The sequence below is a fragment of the Anguilla rostrata genome, chromosome 14 (assembly GCF_018555375.3).
Source record: "Anguilla rostrata isolate EN2019 chromosome 14, ASM1855537v3, whole genome shotgun sequence".
In the NCBI taxonomy this organism is placed as follows: Eukaryota; Metazoa; Chordata; class Actinopteri; order Anguilliformes; family Anguillidae; genus Anguilla; species Anguilla rostrata.
The window spans coordinates 4,691,414-4,707,770 of NC_057946.1; the positions used below are offsets into that span (position 1 = coordinate 4,691,414).

The 16,357-nt window shown below is 45.9% G+C and overlaps 1 protein-coding gene across 2 annotated transcripts in view; it reads right to left on the reverse strand.

Annotated features, from left to right (window-relative positions):
• npdc1a (neural proliferation, differentiation and control, 1a) overlaps positions 1-16,357 on the reverse strand; it is a 40,985-nt gene that overhangs the window by 13,327 nt on the left and 11,301 nt on the right. Inside the window, exon 2 of one of the 2 annotated variants that reach the window (XM_064307052.1) lies at positions 7,029-7,172. In XM_064307052.1, the coding sequence (XP_064163122.1) occupies positions 7,029-7,172 (144 nt within the window). Of the gene's footprint in view, positions 1-7,028; positions 7,176-16,357 lie in introns of both variants that reach the window. The other variant, XM_064307050.1, reaches the window with a different exon arrangement.

A 16,357-nucleotide genomic window follows, 5' to 3' on the forward strand; every position in this document is an offset into this window, starting at 1 on the left:
CAAAGACAATGTCATATGACACCGGGTAAACCGGACACGTTTCCGTGGGTGACCTGTTGCGGACATTTCTGGGAAGGTTTGCTGGCTGGGAGGATGTTAAGATAGACACTGATAGATATTTCCCCACACCTTGCCCCTGGGGTCAGTGGTGTTTACGGATTTATTGGGGACAATTGCAGAAAAATAATGCTCTTCATTCACACAAATATGCGCACTTACACGTTCACAAATACAGACAAGAGCACAAACACACACACACACACAGACACACACACACACACACTGACACACACACACACACACGTGTGTTAAATGGGTGAGCTGTGCCCGTGTGTGTACAGTACAGACGGCCGGGCCATCTGGCCCCCCGCGATGGGAGAGCGTTATGAACTGAAGGCATTTTCTCTGTCTACCTCTGTCTGACCCCCCCCCCCCCTTTCCAGAGATTTTAGTGCGCCCCACAGCAGGAGTCTGCTGAGGGGTGGGTCCGGCCATCTGCACTTTAAGGGGTAGTTCTGAGACAGCGGTGTTTGTGAGTCTGTGAGTGTACGCCTCTGCTAGTTCGTCATTCTACAAGTGCGTGTTTTTACCTGTGTGTGTATCTGTGTTCGTGTGGGTCTGTGCATGTATGTACATCTGTAATTGCGTTTCTATGTCTGTATTTTCACTTGCACTTGTGTGTGTGTAGGCCCTGTCTGTGTGTGTTCATATATGAGGGTTTTATATATGAAGGTGTGTGTTCTTTTTTTGTTTGCACGTATGATGATACGCGCGTTTGTCCGTCTCTGAATATGGCAGTGTGTGTGTGTGTGTGTGTGTGTGTTTGTCTTTGTGCTCCTGTCTGTATTTTTGAATGTGTAAGTGCGAATGAAGAGCATTATTTTTCTGCAACTGTCCCCAATGAGGTGGAAAAATAAATCCATAAACACCACTGACCCCTGGGGAAAGGTGTGCTGGAGTGGTTTAGACGGCACTAATCCACAGACAGGCTTTTTAAAATCCACACGGGACAGCCACAACAGACTGCCTCCACCTGCAGCTCTGTTTCTGTGATCCAGCTTATGAGGTCTCTGCACTACATAAAAAGTAACAAGAAGAATAACTAGAGTGGTTCCAGCTATGAACACAGATGCCCTATGTCAGACTAAAGATAATTTTGTGTTTTAGTAAAAGCAGCTTCGGTGTAATCTGAACTGAAATAGTAGTCATTTTAAATGATACAGCTTATTAACTGTGATCAGAATGGGAGGATAAAGGCAGGAACAGTGCAAATTTCACACTGAAACCCAGAAAACAGAAAACTGCTAAACAACTGTTGCTGAGATATCAATGATGTGTGTTTGCTTATTCTATTTTACTCTCAATGTGTGAGCATACATTTGTGTACATGTGAGTGACTAATTCTGAGTGTGTGTGCACTGCAGATGTGTACGCACCTTTGTGTGTATGTGTGTGTGTATCTGTTATTGTGTGTCTATGAGGGTGAGAGTTTCGTAAATGTGTGTGTGTGTCTGCTTGTCTAAGTGCTCCTGTCTGTATTTGGGTGTGTGTGTGTGAGAGAGACAGTAAGAGAGAGAAACAGAGTGAGAGATTGAGAGAGACAGAGATAGAGAGCAAGCGAGAGAGAGAGAGAGAGAGAGAGAGAGAAAGAGAGAAAGAGAGAAAGAGAGAGAGAGAGAGAGCTTGCGTACGCTCGTTTTATTCCCACCATCTGGATTCCTGCAACAGATCTCTAATTACCCATCAGCCCTTTGTACAGCACCCATGGGGGCCATTTGTACACATTGTAACGAACAAAAAAAAAAAAAGCAAGTAAACAGTGATTTGTTTGGTACATCTAATGTGCTGTGATTTCGGTCTTCCAGATGATTCTCGGAGTTGGAGATTGACTCATAACCAGGAATCTGAACCAATTTCCTTATCATGACATCATCATCATGAGTGTGTCATTGTTATGTGTTAAAAACATACATAGGAGGGGTTACCAGAAAATACCTGGCAACCCAATTGTTTACCCATAGTATTACACAAGAAAATGCATGCCAATCATATTTATCCATAATGGATATGGTAGGATGCAATGGAAATTTCTCATCACATTTAAAAATGACTATAAACAACGATAAATTATGACCTAACTGTAATAAACTCAATCACTCCCAAGTGACATCACATATTTGTTTAACTGCATAACATTTGGTTTTAATATTAAAAATTGTATTCACAATGAAAAAACTGTCATCTGTGTATGACTGTATTGTGTGATAATTTATTGTTTTGTGGTTGCAAGTCACAGCAGCCAGAAAATTTACTGTTCCACTAGTTGACTTCTGTCGCCCCCTTGTGGTGACTGTTACAGAAACATACCAGGCCTTCGTGTCAGATTTAGAAACCACTGGACTGCACATGGGAACGAGGTCAGTCTGCATAGCATTTAACCACACTTCACTGTCCAGCCCACAGCTAAATACCATCTCTCTCTCCGCGTCCACGCTCACACATGCATCCCCTCCGTTACACTTTATCTAACCTTTCAGACCAACCCAGACACCGGGCCACCATTACTCTTTCACAGCAGCCCCCACCCCCGTCCCGCCCCCACCCCCACCACACACACACGCTCCATACAGTATATATGCAATCTCTCACACACCCAGTCGTTTCATTCCTCATTTAGTGTTCTGTGTTGCTGTCATAAATCGCCTTCACGTACCAATATAAATATTATAAACATAACATAGACTGAGACAGACAGAGAGATTGAGTAAGCAGTGAGTGGACAACTGTGATCATTCGTTTACAGACAGAGATGCTCACCAGCATTCCCGTAAATAACACAGATTTACCACAGGGCCTGCAACAGTAACACACAGGCAGTGTGGGCACAGCTCTCTGTACACACACACACAGCACACCACACACACACACACACACAGTCCTCTGTACACACACACATACACACACACACACACAGCTCTCTGTACACACCCACACACACACGCACACACACACAGTCCTCTGTCACACACACACACACACACACACACAGTCCTCTGAACACACACACACCGTCCTCTGTGGACACACACACACACACACACGCACGCACACGCATGTGCACACACACACACGCACGCACGCGCACGCACAATCCTCTGTGGACATACATACACATGCATGTGCACACACACACACACACACACACACACACACACAAAAACGCACAATCCTCTGTGGACACACATACACAGGCATGTACACACACACACACTTGCATGCAAACACACCTACACAGCTCGAGCCCCAGTAGAGCAGCCCCAGCTGAAGGCTTGAGTATATTTGTTTGTGAGATAAGAGGAAGGGTGCACACCTCCTTAACAAACACTCCCCAGGCTCATACCTACAGCCCACTGCTGCAGTCAGAAACCATTCAATCACACTGCTGCTTCTGCTCCACTGCTGTGTGTGTGTGTGTGAGGGTGTGTGTGTGTGTGTGTGTGCGTGTGTATATGTGTGTGGATATACTGTGTGCGTGTGTGTGTGTGTGTTTGTGTGTGTGCTTGTGTGTGTGTGTGTGTGCATATATATACAGGATGTGTTTGTGTGTGTGTGTGCATATGCAATGTATATGCATGTGTATACAATGTGTGTGCGTGTGTACATAATGTGTGTGTGTGTGTGCATATGTGCATGTGTGATAATGAGTCACCCACAGCCACTCACTGAAACTGTAACCTATAAACCAGGACTACAATAATCACTACAGAACACTGAAAACATGAATGTGTATGCATGCGTGCGCATGAGTGTATTAAATCAAGTCCCTGAATGCAGGCTCCTGTATCACATACAATGTCACGCCTGTGTCTTACGCATCCATCTGTCCACTGGGACGAAGGGTCCAGCCTTCTGGGTGCTAGAGCTGTGACACACGGATCAGAGGCGTGGCATGCCTCGGGTCATGTGACTTAGCTAAGCCAGGAGCCCCTGCACATCTGCACAGTGAGTACTGAGCACATCACAGCACACAGCTGCAGCTCACAGAGTGTCACTGCTGCCTCAGCTGGGCTCTGTGATGTCACAGCACACAGCTGCAGCTCACAGAGTGCCACTGCTGCTCAGCTGGTCTTGATGTCACAGCACACAGCTGCAGCTCACAGAGTGTCACTGCTGCCTCAGCTGGGCTCTGTGATGTCACAGCACACAGCTGCAGCTCACAGAGTGTCACTGCTGCCTCAGCTGGGCTCTGTGATGTCACAGCACACAGCTGCAGCTCACAGAGTGTCACTGCTGCCTCAGCTGGGCTCTGTGATGTCACAGTCAGAGCTGTGTGGCCTGAGAGCACAGGCTCTTTAAAGGGCCAGGGCTCAGAGCGCTTAGAGGCAAGGAACACACACACACACACACACACACACACACACACACACACACACACACATACACTGGAAATACATACATACACACACACACACACACACACACACACATACACACACACACACACACACACACACACACACACACATACACTGGAAATACATACACACACACACACACACACAGTGCACACACACACACACATTACATACACACACACACTGGAAATACATACACACACACACACTGGAAATACATACACACACACACTTGCACACACATACACACAGTACATACACACACACACACACACTGGAAACATACATCACACACACACAACACACATGGAAACATCACACACACACACACACACACACACACACACACACACACACACACACAGTGCACACACACACAAACACACACACACACACAACACACACAGTACATACACACACACACACACAGTGCACACACACACACACACATTACATACACACACACACACACTGGAAATACATACACACACTGGAAATACATACACACACACTTGCACACACATACACACAGTACATACACACACGCACACTGTATATACATGCACACACACATTAGTATACACACGCACACACACACGCATACACACAGTACATACACACACACACACACGCACACTGTATATACATGCACACACACATTAGTATACACACGCACACACACACGCACTTGCACACGCATACACACAGTACATACACACACACACACGCACACTATATATACATGCACACACACATTAGTATACACACGCACGCACACACGCACACAGTTCTTATTTTGGCTCTCTCATAATTCTTCCATTTCCCTCTCTCAGTCCGATTTCATTCAGTCCTTAGTCATCAGTGCTCAGCCTGTCCTTCAGTTCTGAATTATTAATCTAGGGAGGGAGGGAGGGAAAGGGAGGAGGGGGGAAGAGAGAACTGTACGCATCCAACCATCCCATCAGCGCTGATATACCGAACTGAAATAGAAAAAGAAAGAGAAGGAGAGCGATAGGCGTAGACAGCCATACGATCGTAATGTATCACCCTGCTGCGGTGGCTCTGTGTCGTGTGCTTTGGGGAGGGGGGAGGGGACGGGAGGGGGGGGGCGACACACCACCCCCTCATAGCACCGTCAGCGAAGCTAAACGAGCCCCAGTTAACAGCCAGCTGTTTGATTACAGCCTCGTTAACAAAACAGCAACTGAACCGACGGCACACGCCAGGACAGGCAGACCGACGACGACGGCGGCGGCGGCACTGCACACAGATTCCGTGCGTACCGACCGGCCCTCTAAACCAAGCCTCTCCTGTTAAAGAGTCTCGCTACCTCAACGAGACTTCCTGCTCAAATAAAGGTTTCTGAAAACATGACACACCCACGCATCCACCTGCTAATGAAGAGTTCACCCTTCTCTAACCCAAACCCTCCTCTAACTCCATTAAAGAGCCTTTCATCCCCCTTCATTCAGTTCATACGTCATCAAATTAACGTCTGTCACTTCAGCTTTCAGCCTTGGTTTAAAGACATTGCAGGTTTTGATTTTTTGTTGTTGTTTCCATTTTGTTTTACGGAGAGCAGGGGATGGCTGGGCCCCCTAGAATCGTTCTGAGCAGTTTGTACTCTGTACAGCAATTTGGATAAATGAAAAGCACTTACAAAATAAAGCGTACAAGTCATTTGCTTTAATTAAAGTCAGTCCCCTGAAAGCCAAATCGATGACTCAAAAACACTGTGCCTTACTCTAAATGGTACCAGTGAAACGTTGTTTACTTTCAATGCACAGAACTCTGAGACCCGGCATCTGTGATGTCTGATTGGATGGGGAGGGGGTACGGAGGCGGGACTAAGGGCGAAATGGTGCTGACACAGGACCCCTGCTTTACAATGTGTAACTCTTGGGGGATATTCCCCACCTTGTAAGAAGTCTTGACCGGTGACAAGAAGTATGTAAAAAAATAACATCCGGCATAACATTTAACAAACTTGTTATTCGTCGTTAGAAATCATCATTAGACGAAGCATTGGAGGAGCGTTCATCTGAAATTAAGCATCCAGGTTTTGGAAGTGAATCTGCTACAAAGGAGAATGAACCATCTATGTAAATAGGTGTGACGGACAGTAACAGACAGCTAGATGAATGTGTCACCGTCACAGTAATCAGTGGAGACAGCACATTATACAAACATTGGCTCAGTTAATGAACAGAGTCAACAAAAAAACAGCGACAAATGTTAATTAACCCGTGTGAAAAAGAAGTGAAATCCCAAGCGTTAATGTTTCCTGCATAGAATGTGAGTTCACTCACTCGCCGTATCATTTTAGCTTCTCTTAAAATGCGATGAGACACCATATGAACCAATATGGCATGGTTAAGAGTCCACAGTACCGCTGTTTCTGACTCTGTGATTGGTCAGCATTTCACGCTTCTAAACCTGGGCAGCTGACTAAGCATTTCTACTCACCCAACATCTGGTTTTACTTGCCCTGGGTGAGCATCATCGCTGAATCCTGACCACGTTTCCTGGGATTTTCCATGGAATTTTCCGGAAAAATTTCTCGCTTAAGACCATTAGAAAAAGGGAAGAACGCGCATGCTACCAGGTACGTACCGGAATGGGCGTGCCTCTTCCTGACCACGCACTGCCCTTCCTCATTCTCCTCCAATGGGGTGAGGCACGGGCCGCAGTGGGTGGAGCCTGGCGGGCAGAAGTGGCGTTTCTCACGGGCACAGTCCAGACTGCCGGGACACTTGTCTGCTGAGGGGACAGACAGACAGACAGACAAAGACAAACAGATTCACTCACTCAATCCTGTAGCAGGGGCCGGAATACTACAGGTTCTACATAATAATACAGTTCATAATGAACTGTATTCACACAGTACTTATGGTACTTACAGCAGTGTGCTCAGTACCTCACAATACACGTAGGCTATATATTACCATGACAACATATGCAATACAGGAAATGCTTAAAATAATGAGTGTTTAAAAGCAGGACAAACAAAAAATACAAAACAAGAGCAGGTGGCCAGAATACATGCCTTTTAATAAATATTGTAGCATTTCCTTTTACATTTTGGGTATTTTGCAGATGCTTTATTTGAGACTGACCTACACAGTTTATGTTTAATAACATACAATGCATTTACACAACTGGATATTCCACTAAAGCAGTTCGGGGGTAAGTACTTTGTAACACGCAGCGAGCTGCGCCCGGCGAGGAAGACGAGGCACTACATCATCGGAGCTTAACGATAACGATGACGAAGATAATGAGACTGCTGATTAAGGATGCTTAAAATGATAATGACAGAGATAACGACATCGATGATAATGAGGCTAATGATGATTACTGTGCCGTGGATGTCGCAATAAATCAATTTTTTTTTTTTTTTTAAATCAAGTTTTTCAGGTGTGTGTGTTTGTGTGTGTGTGTGTTAGTAGTTGTGTTTATGTGACCAACATTAAAACAAGGCTTATCATGAAGGCATGCAAATTGGATAACAAAAGTAAAAACCCAGGCTTCAGTTTGAGTTTGAGAGGGGTGGCATTATGGAGTAAGAGAAGAAAGAGTGATACATTCATAAGGGCCAGAGGTTTTGGTTGTGTTTGTGCTTCAAACATACTGTTTTGTAATTTACTTTTTTTTACTTTTTTAAATTTACTTTTGAGTGTTTGACTGATTTATTATTAATGCATTAATATTAATATATTTATAGTAACATTTATAGCATAATGCTATTTTTACTGAATTGTTTTAATGCATTACAAAATTTTTTAATTTCACTTTGCAAATTCGTATTATCTGTTTCTGTCATATGCTTTGATAATATGAATGAGTGTTTGTCATGGCAATGAAGCAAATTTAAATAGAAAACAAATGAAATAAATTAGTAACAGAATGTTGCCAAAGCAAGCAGGACATTGTAGTAAATAAGTCAGTCGCACTGCAAATTAAATTTTACATAGATAGGCCTATATTTTTTTAAAAGGTCAGAACTGGCTATAGTGGCAAATATTTTTATTTTCTGATAATAGTTTCTTCGCATTGCTGGGAAAAATGTGGGGTAAAAAAACCTGTTTTATTTGAAATCTCATCGCTTATGAAACACAGTTACATGACTGGACAACCGAGCAGAGGGTGCAAGTTTCTAAAGCACACCTCTAGGGCGACACCGAGAAACACTTTTCAGGCGACATCGTTTTCCGTTAAAGTGGGACGCATCCAAAACCCATGAATGTTTATGTAATTCTGCTTCTCTGGACTGAAACCAGGCTCATCGAAAGTCCGGTAAAAAGGTGGCTGCCAGGTGGCTGTGTTCTCAAGCCTGCTGACCAATGGGAACGCAGCGGTTTGAGACACACACACATAAAGGGTTCTGCCAAACACTGTTAAAAGGAGCGCCAAGCCGCAGTAAAGCCGGGCGAAACCCGTAAAACTCGCGAAGTTGCCCCGTGACGATCCCGGCTGTTTCACAATTTCAGTTTGTTCAGGTCCCAGTTTGGTGCCCCGTTTTGTGTCCCTAAGCTAAGGGGAACACAGAAGCCCAGCTGCGTGTGCGCAGAGTAAATCTTTCGAAGCCTGCGTCACGTCGGCAAAAACGTGCAAATGCAGTTTATTCAGTTTCTGTCAGGGCCGACAAACAGCGAAAGCAACAAATTCCGGTTCTTTCCACGTACGACCATAATGATTCCCATAGCAACTAAGGGACTGTCATCACCAGGTATGAGTCAGTGCGGGTGCAGACTCACCGGGGGAGTTGGGGGGGGGGTTGTGGGTCCCTGGGTGTCTTCCCAGAAGGACAGCAGAAGGCAGACAGGACAGGGTACTTGGCATTAATGAATGGGGAATGATGTTCAAATTGAATGTTTTTTTTTTCCCCCGGGCCCAGTCGGCCTGTGTCTGCCTGCGGGGCGCTGTCTGGGCTATTTGGTTAACTCAGATATCCACACTGCTGCAGCAGCTGTGCCACGTCACCAGTGGCTGCAGCTTCAGTGACACACCCTTTCAAAACCAAGGTCTCCTTCACCATTGGTCAACCGTCTCAAAGGCCCGCCCACTGCCACGGTCTGCGTTCAGATAAAGGCCAAGATAAAGGCAGTGTTATCTCAAACCTTGACATTGAGACACACACACGCACAGACACACACACACACCGTCAGAACCCTGAAACAGGCGCAGGTGTGCCTTTCCTACAGCCCACACAGATACCGTTTCAGAACATTAAACACAATCACATGCGCCTACCAAACAAACAACGTCCAACTGCAGTGCGTGATGTGTGCATTCCACGTCCCTGAGCAAGTTCCAGAATTGTGAGCACATTCTAGAACCACAAGGCCATTCCAAAATCCCACTGGACACATGAAACAAAAAAGTCACCTTCATTACAGAAGCTAAAATAAAACAAATTACAACCACAGTCTCCCCCACTCACAAAACGCTCTTCTACGCACCCCTGCCCCCCCTCCTGAATACACGGGCAGATCCAGACTGCAGAACAGGGTGGCTCCGTAACTGAGAACAGCGCCCCCTGGCTGCCAAGCGCCCTGGGAACAGCCTTGTGCTTCAGTTTCATTAGCCTAAATCTGCACAGTCACCTCTCCCTTGAGGATCGATGGCCAATTCCGCAAAACCCTTCCACTGCAGACCATTTACAGCTATCCAGAACCAGCCCCCTGAGTCTACAGAGAAGTGCAGAGGGATTGGGTTTCAGGGCTCCCAAAGTCGGAATGACCTTCCCCAGCTAATGTAGCAAGACAAAACTGCCGTTATCTTTAAAACACAACTCAAAAGTGCCTTGTTCGACACCCCATCCCCTGTAATCCAAATTTATACACCCTACTTGAGGCTTGTTGTTCTTAATCCACAGTCTAAAAATAATACAGCCACCAGACCTAATGCCACCATTTATTTGTAAATAGCTTTTTAAAAGAAAGACTCGCATTCATTGATGGATTATCCATCAAACATTGGGTTGCCAGGGGTAACCAAGCTGGCACCGGACGAGGTGATGAGAAGAGATAGACAGGGGATTGGTTTAAAGCCACCAGATCAAAAAAGCCAGGACAAGCAAATGCTGTTTCCTGGCCTGATAATTTGTTTATCTTTTTCACCTCTCATCTTTCTAAAAAAAAAAAAAAAACTAAAATAAACCTCCACATTTCAGGTTCAGCATGAGAGTGATGCATTCTGGGATTAGCAAAATGTTATCAGGGATACATTTCCATCCCCTTTTAAGCCTCTTATTTTCTCCAAATTGTATCTGTCTGGCTGTACAGCCCGCTCTCCCAAAACAAAGATCTTTCTAAAACAGGACAAAGGTGAGTACCAATTACAGTAATGTCGGGCTTGGATTTTACACCAATACGGCTAATGCTTAACTGGAACAGGATAGCATTATGGTCAATGAGCCCTGGTCCCGGAAGGTAAAAGCCCAAAATCATTTCCATCCTCTCCTTGAACCCTCAGCTCTGTAAAAAGAGGAAGGAGACATTCGTCCAGCCAAGTAAAGACACAGACTGAAGCAGTAGCAGTGGTGTTCACTCCTGCTACCGGAAAGCTACAGTTGGTAGCTCGGTTGCGTGTGGTTTCGGGTTTTATTTTCCGTATAATTACACAATTAAAGCAGCTGGTTAAACTGCGAACCCTGTCTCTGTATAGGCCGTCTCACCTGGTTAGTGATTTAATGTGGAAACAGATAGCAGGTGTCCTAAAAGCAGGCTGAGACGCAAGGAGAGCTGATCTCAGTGTTAAGGTAGCGCTCAGTGTTAAGGTAGCATTGAGCGCACACACCATTAGCTTATCAGACTCCGCTATACAGAACCACCATCATGCAAAGAGGCTCTGCATCAGACCAGCGTATGCAGAGAAGGTGGTCAGACAACGCAAAGGTCTCTGTCACTCGCTCACTCGCTCTCTCTCACTCACTCGCTCACTCGCTCACTCTCTCACTCTCTCTCTCACTCACTCTCTCACTCTACTCTCACGTACTCTGACTGATCTCACTCCTTTCTACATCTCTACACAGTTCTCCACTCTCTCACTCTCCTCTCCCACACACTGAACACTCACTACTAAATCCTCTATGAAGCTACAACCACATCACCATCTCACCATTATAACTTTTCACATTACAAGTCTCTTCTCTCACTCTCTCTCACTCTCTTTCACGCGCTCACTCGCTCTCTCTTACTCTCTCACTCTCTCACGCGCTCATGTGCTCACTCGCTCTCACTCGCTCTCTCTCACTCGCTCACTCATCTACTCTCACCGTGATGACAGTGATGTGAATGAGCATCACTGGCCCTTTTGCCTAAGAGCATGGCACAGATCTCCCACAGCAGGGTGATACTTTTGGCCAGCAGGGATGCCAACAGTGGGAACACGCCTCTCCAAACAAGACAAGAACATCGCACCATTATAATGGTCTTTTCTGACATTCGTAAACAAGTCTCTGTCTTCTGCTGATCTCTCCTCTCCTCCTCCTCCATTTTTCACACCCCTTCTATCACAGACAGCAGTTTCACTGATTTCTGCTCTTCAATCTTTTTCATTTCTGTCTTTTCTCCTTCCCTCTTTCCTTTCCTACGCGCTGGTGTTCCTCGTGTTTGTCATCCCACTACAATCTCACATCCCTCCCCCGCAACAGAAAATCCCTCGTTCTCTCTCTTTCTTTCATCATCCCACCACCGTGTTTCCAATCACGGAGTGGGAGTGGGAGTGGGGTGGGGGGGGGGGGGGGTTGGGAAGGCGCACATACTCTGATTCAACTAAGACAGCCACCTGTTCCATAACCACGGGCAACAAAATCAAACCTGTGTCAAGCCTTATTTAGCCTACTTCATTTTTATTCTTATTTTCCCGCCTGTCTACCTCTGATGAAAATGCGCAGTGTCCTCACACTGGCCTAAAACATAAAGGCTGAAGGTTATTTGGTTACCACTCAAGTTCATCAATCCCAGAATGCCTCTGGACAGACAATACAAATGCCTTTTCCAAGCTCTGAAATACACTGTACATCTCTCCATGTTCTGTCATGCTTCTGGCTGCCAGCGTACTAGAATTTTGCTATTTTTAAATTACAGATTAAGAATAATATTTGTGTATTCCCCACCACGATGACGGGCAACAGTTTTACCTCGCCGGCAAGGCAGCTCGTTCCCCTCCACAAACCTCCACTGAGCGCGCTCGGCTTTTAGAGTCACGCAGGAGCACCTCCACTGAGCGCGCTCGGCTTTTAGAGTCACGGAGGGCGTCTGATCTAAACGCTGAGCGTGCTCAGTGGACCCTCCTGCTGTTTTAGTTCAAGCTGCTTGCAGGTCACAGAGGCAAGCTGTCGTGATGCAACCAATAAGAACATCGTGAGCCTCCCGTGCACAAGGGAATCTAAGAACACTTATTCCTTATTCCAAGCGCAATCGTTAGAAGAAAAAAAAACACATAGCTCGTGTGCTGATATTCACCGAGTTGGTATACAGACCTGTGAATATGGTAAATATTTACCCCCATGAGATTTTCATGAGCAGACTCGATGCGGTTTTCAAAATGTATCTTTTCTAAAGAGACTAGGGATGGGCATGGGTTTGATTTCATGCAAACACTGTTCTTGTGTCCCTGTGCCAAACCTCTTGCTGTGGTTTCATGCAGTGTTGGTGTACAACGCTGATTAGCCAATAGGACCAGAGTAATTGGGGGGGGGGGGGGGAACTCAACACTCTGCCTAGAATAACGCCCCTCTGCATAGACTGTACTGCAAAGTCAGGACTGAGGTCTGCTCATTATCGTAATTCGTTATGTATGCTGTTAAAATGGAGGGGGGGGACCCTCTTTCTAAAGAATGTCCAATCACAGCACTCTTTTTTGAGAACTGGAGTCACATGTCCAATGCCATGCACATTACGCCCATTTAGTTCTGTGATTGTGGATTAATGGTTTTGTATTACCCGCCCTGTCAAGTCCTGGGGTCCTGTGTCTTCAAAACAAAATGACACCCAATTACTAACTTCGTTTTAAAAAGAGAACCACGTTTTTCCATACTGGACTTTCCGACCTTCAGTCGTCTAATCACAAATCCAAGGGCAGCGCGAGATAAGAAAACACAAAATGTCACCCAATAGGAAGGAGAGTTGCATCATAGCTTTGCTGTTCTGTGATTGGCACAGGTGATTTTCCATAGAAGTGCCCTTTCAGGCATTGGGTTATCCAATCAGGGAGGGGAGGTTATTATGTAACAGGGAGAATAGGCACTGTGACATAATTCATCACTTAACCACCTGCAGCTGTCAAATTATTTATACCGTCATCATTCACTCTACCTTGAAATGACCCAAACAACCGTCCACAGCCATGGCATCAATTAGAACATGAACGGACATTCAAATATGCACCGTTTTCTCAAACTGAAACATTCAGGAGTCCATAAATCACTCTCAGTTTTTATATATTATCCATCAAGTTATTGTGCCGTTTCAATGGATGGGATATTTTTTTGTCACTTCCTGCTTCATTTTGTTGATTTAAAACTGTAACAGACTCAGACGCACTTGAGCACAAGATTGCTCCCTACTGTGCGTGGCTTCCATAGTGAAGGGAGACCAGTGCTTCCCCTAAATCCTCCCAAGCTCCAAAGCCTTTCCCTGAATCCACCAGTGCTTTCATCTTTGTTTGGCAGTCGGTTCTGAGCTACAGCGCTCCCCGGGTGTCTGTTGATTAGGGGCGCGGGGTGTCTGTTCCGCGAGGCGAAGCTTCAGATTTTGGAAAACGAACAGGAAGCTGGCACGGGCACTATGGGATCCTTTTCCATTGTGTGGACTTCCTGTTTTTCATCTTACAGACAGGAAGTCAGGGCAAATGAGTGGGACAAACACAAGGACTAGCCTAAGTCATACGCACACACAGAAGCTAATTAAGCTTCACACACATTAAGCTACCGGGTAAAATAGACAGTTCAAGTTAAAACTGGGCGAGGGTGTAACCAGATCCTTCCCCATGAATAATCGGCTCACTCACAGTAAATGTTTATCTTTTGACATTTAAGTTTGCACAGTTCCCCTTACTTTTCAAAAACAGTGACTACCTACCATCGGTTTTTCCAGGTTGGAAATGTTCTTAGGATTTCCAAGGACCTGGGAAACCTACAGGTAAAAAACTGCAGTGATTTGCAGTGGAACCCCTCTAAAACAGACAAAACCACTGACCAATCCGCTCTCTAAAACACCAGAACACAACCACTGACCAATCCGCTCTCTGAAACACCAGAACACAACCACTGACCAAACCCCTCTCTAAAACAGACCAGAACACAACCACTGACCAAACCACTCTCTAAAACAGGCCAGAACACAAACACTGACTGAACCAGGCCATTCAGGGTGACGAGCAGGTCGGCAAGTATCCAGTCAGCTCTACAAATATGATGTAATATCACATTACTGTTGCAGCTACCCTCAAAACACTTGCTGTTACGCACCCCAAAAAATATGCAATTTTTGTTGTTTTCCTTATTTAAAAAAAGCCTGTAAATGTTTGCAGGCCTTCACATTTTCATGCACCCTCTGCTGAGCTCCTCATGAGCGGAGAGGCCCCTTCTGCTGTATTACCCACTTCCTGTGGGGCCCTTCTGAGCCTCTCACTAACCTGGACGATACCCAGCGGCTCTGAATGGGGAAGGGGGGGCATTTCCCAGGATAAAAGCACAGGCCTTCAACACCCCCCCCCCCCCCAAAGAAAATCAGCCTCTTTTTAAGGACGATAGGCAAATGAAGGCCTGTCACAGCGTGGCATTGAGGGGTGGGGGGGGGTTTGCCATTAGGGAACACACCACGGGACGCGGCCCTCACGCAGAGAACACTCACACCGGCTCTGCAGAAACGAAATGAGCACACAAACACGTCGATAAATTAAAGAGAGAGCCCTTGAGTTTCCGCTGCAGCTGCTAAACACACACACGGCCTCTTCTCACACCTCGTTACACGCTAACCCCCCTGCCTGAGGACACGCAGGCCAGCCTGCAGGTAGGCCGCCGTGAGCCAGCGCGACCCGTCTGACCTGGGCCGGTCCCGTACGGTCTGCTGACACCCCCAACCCCTCCCCGGGATGCTCTGGTTCGGGCCCATTCCAGCACAGATCGGGCTTGGGCTTCGATAACTGTCCTCAGAGCCAATAGCAGCGCAGTGCTTGTGCGGCTGGATGCCTTGAAAATAGTGGGTCAAATCCTAGGAGCTGGCCTGCTATTTATTTTTACTTTATTGGTTTATTTTTCAGGGACAATGCACACCGATCAACAGTCAAACTGTAAATGAGCCAGAGTTAGCCTGAAAGGCTAGTTTTCATCTGGTGTCCCTGGCCAAATGTTTAAAAGGCCTTAAGCTCTATGACACCTTAAGTTTCCTAACCTGAGTCGCTTCCACCCAGCGTTAAATGTCCAGTAATTTAAACGGATAAGTTACAGATGTAAGCTGTGTACAGTAAGCCAAGCTGAACAAGTTCTGCTCAACAATTCTGAAAAATGTAGCCTAATACGTTCCACGCATTAAAAATGCTCCCACCAAAAGTCATTTTTGTTCCTTACAATCAAATCTCAATTCAGGCCACCACAAACTCCAATACCATCTTACTAAATGACCTGAAACCATGCTAGAGAACACTGTAATATTGTCTCTGTACTTCTTGTCCTTCGATGTAATCTCATACAGTTTAAACAGCAAACAAACTTTTAGCACAAGTTCTAGGACAAGGAGAGTTATTTTATTGCACCCGGCCTTAAAAACAGGACTGCACTTTTGCAACGTAACCAGGGGAAAAATGGCAGGTGGCAAAGAGTGAGTTAACGAACAGCAAGGCTGCACAGAGCGGGCACAGAGCGGGCACAGCGGGCACAGTGCCCGTCACACAGGACGCAAGGTGACACAGCTCCACGCAGAGCCAGCAGAGCC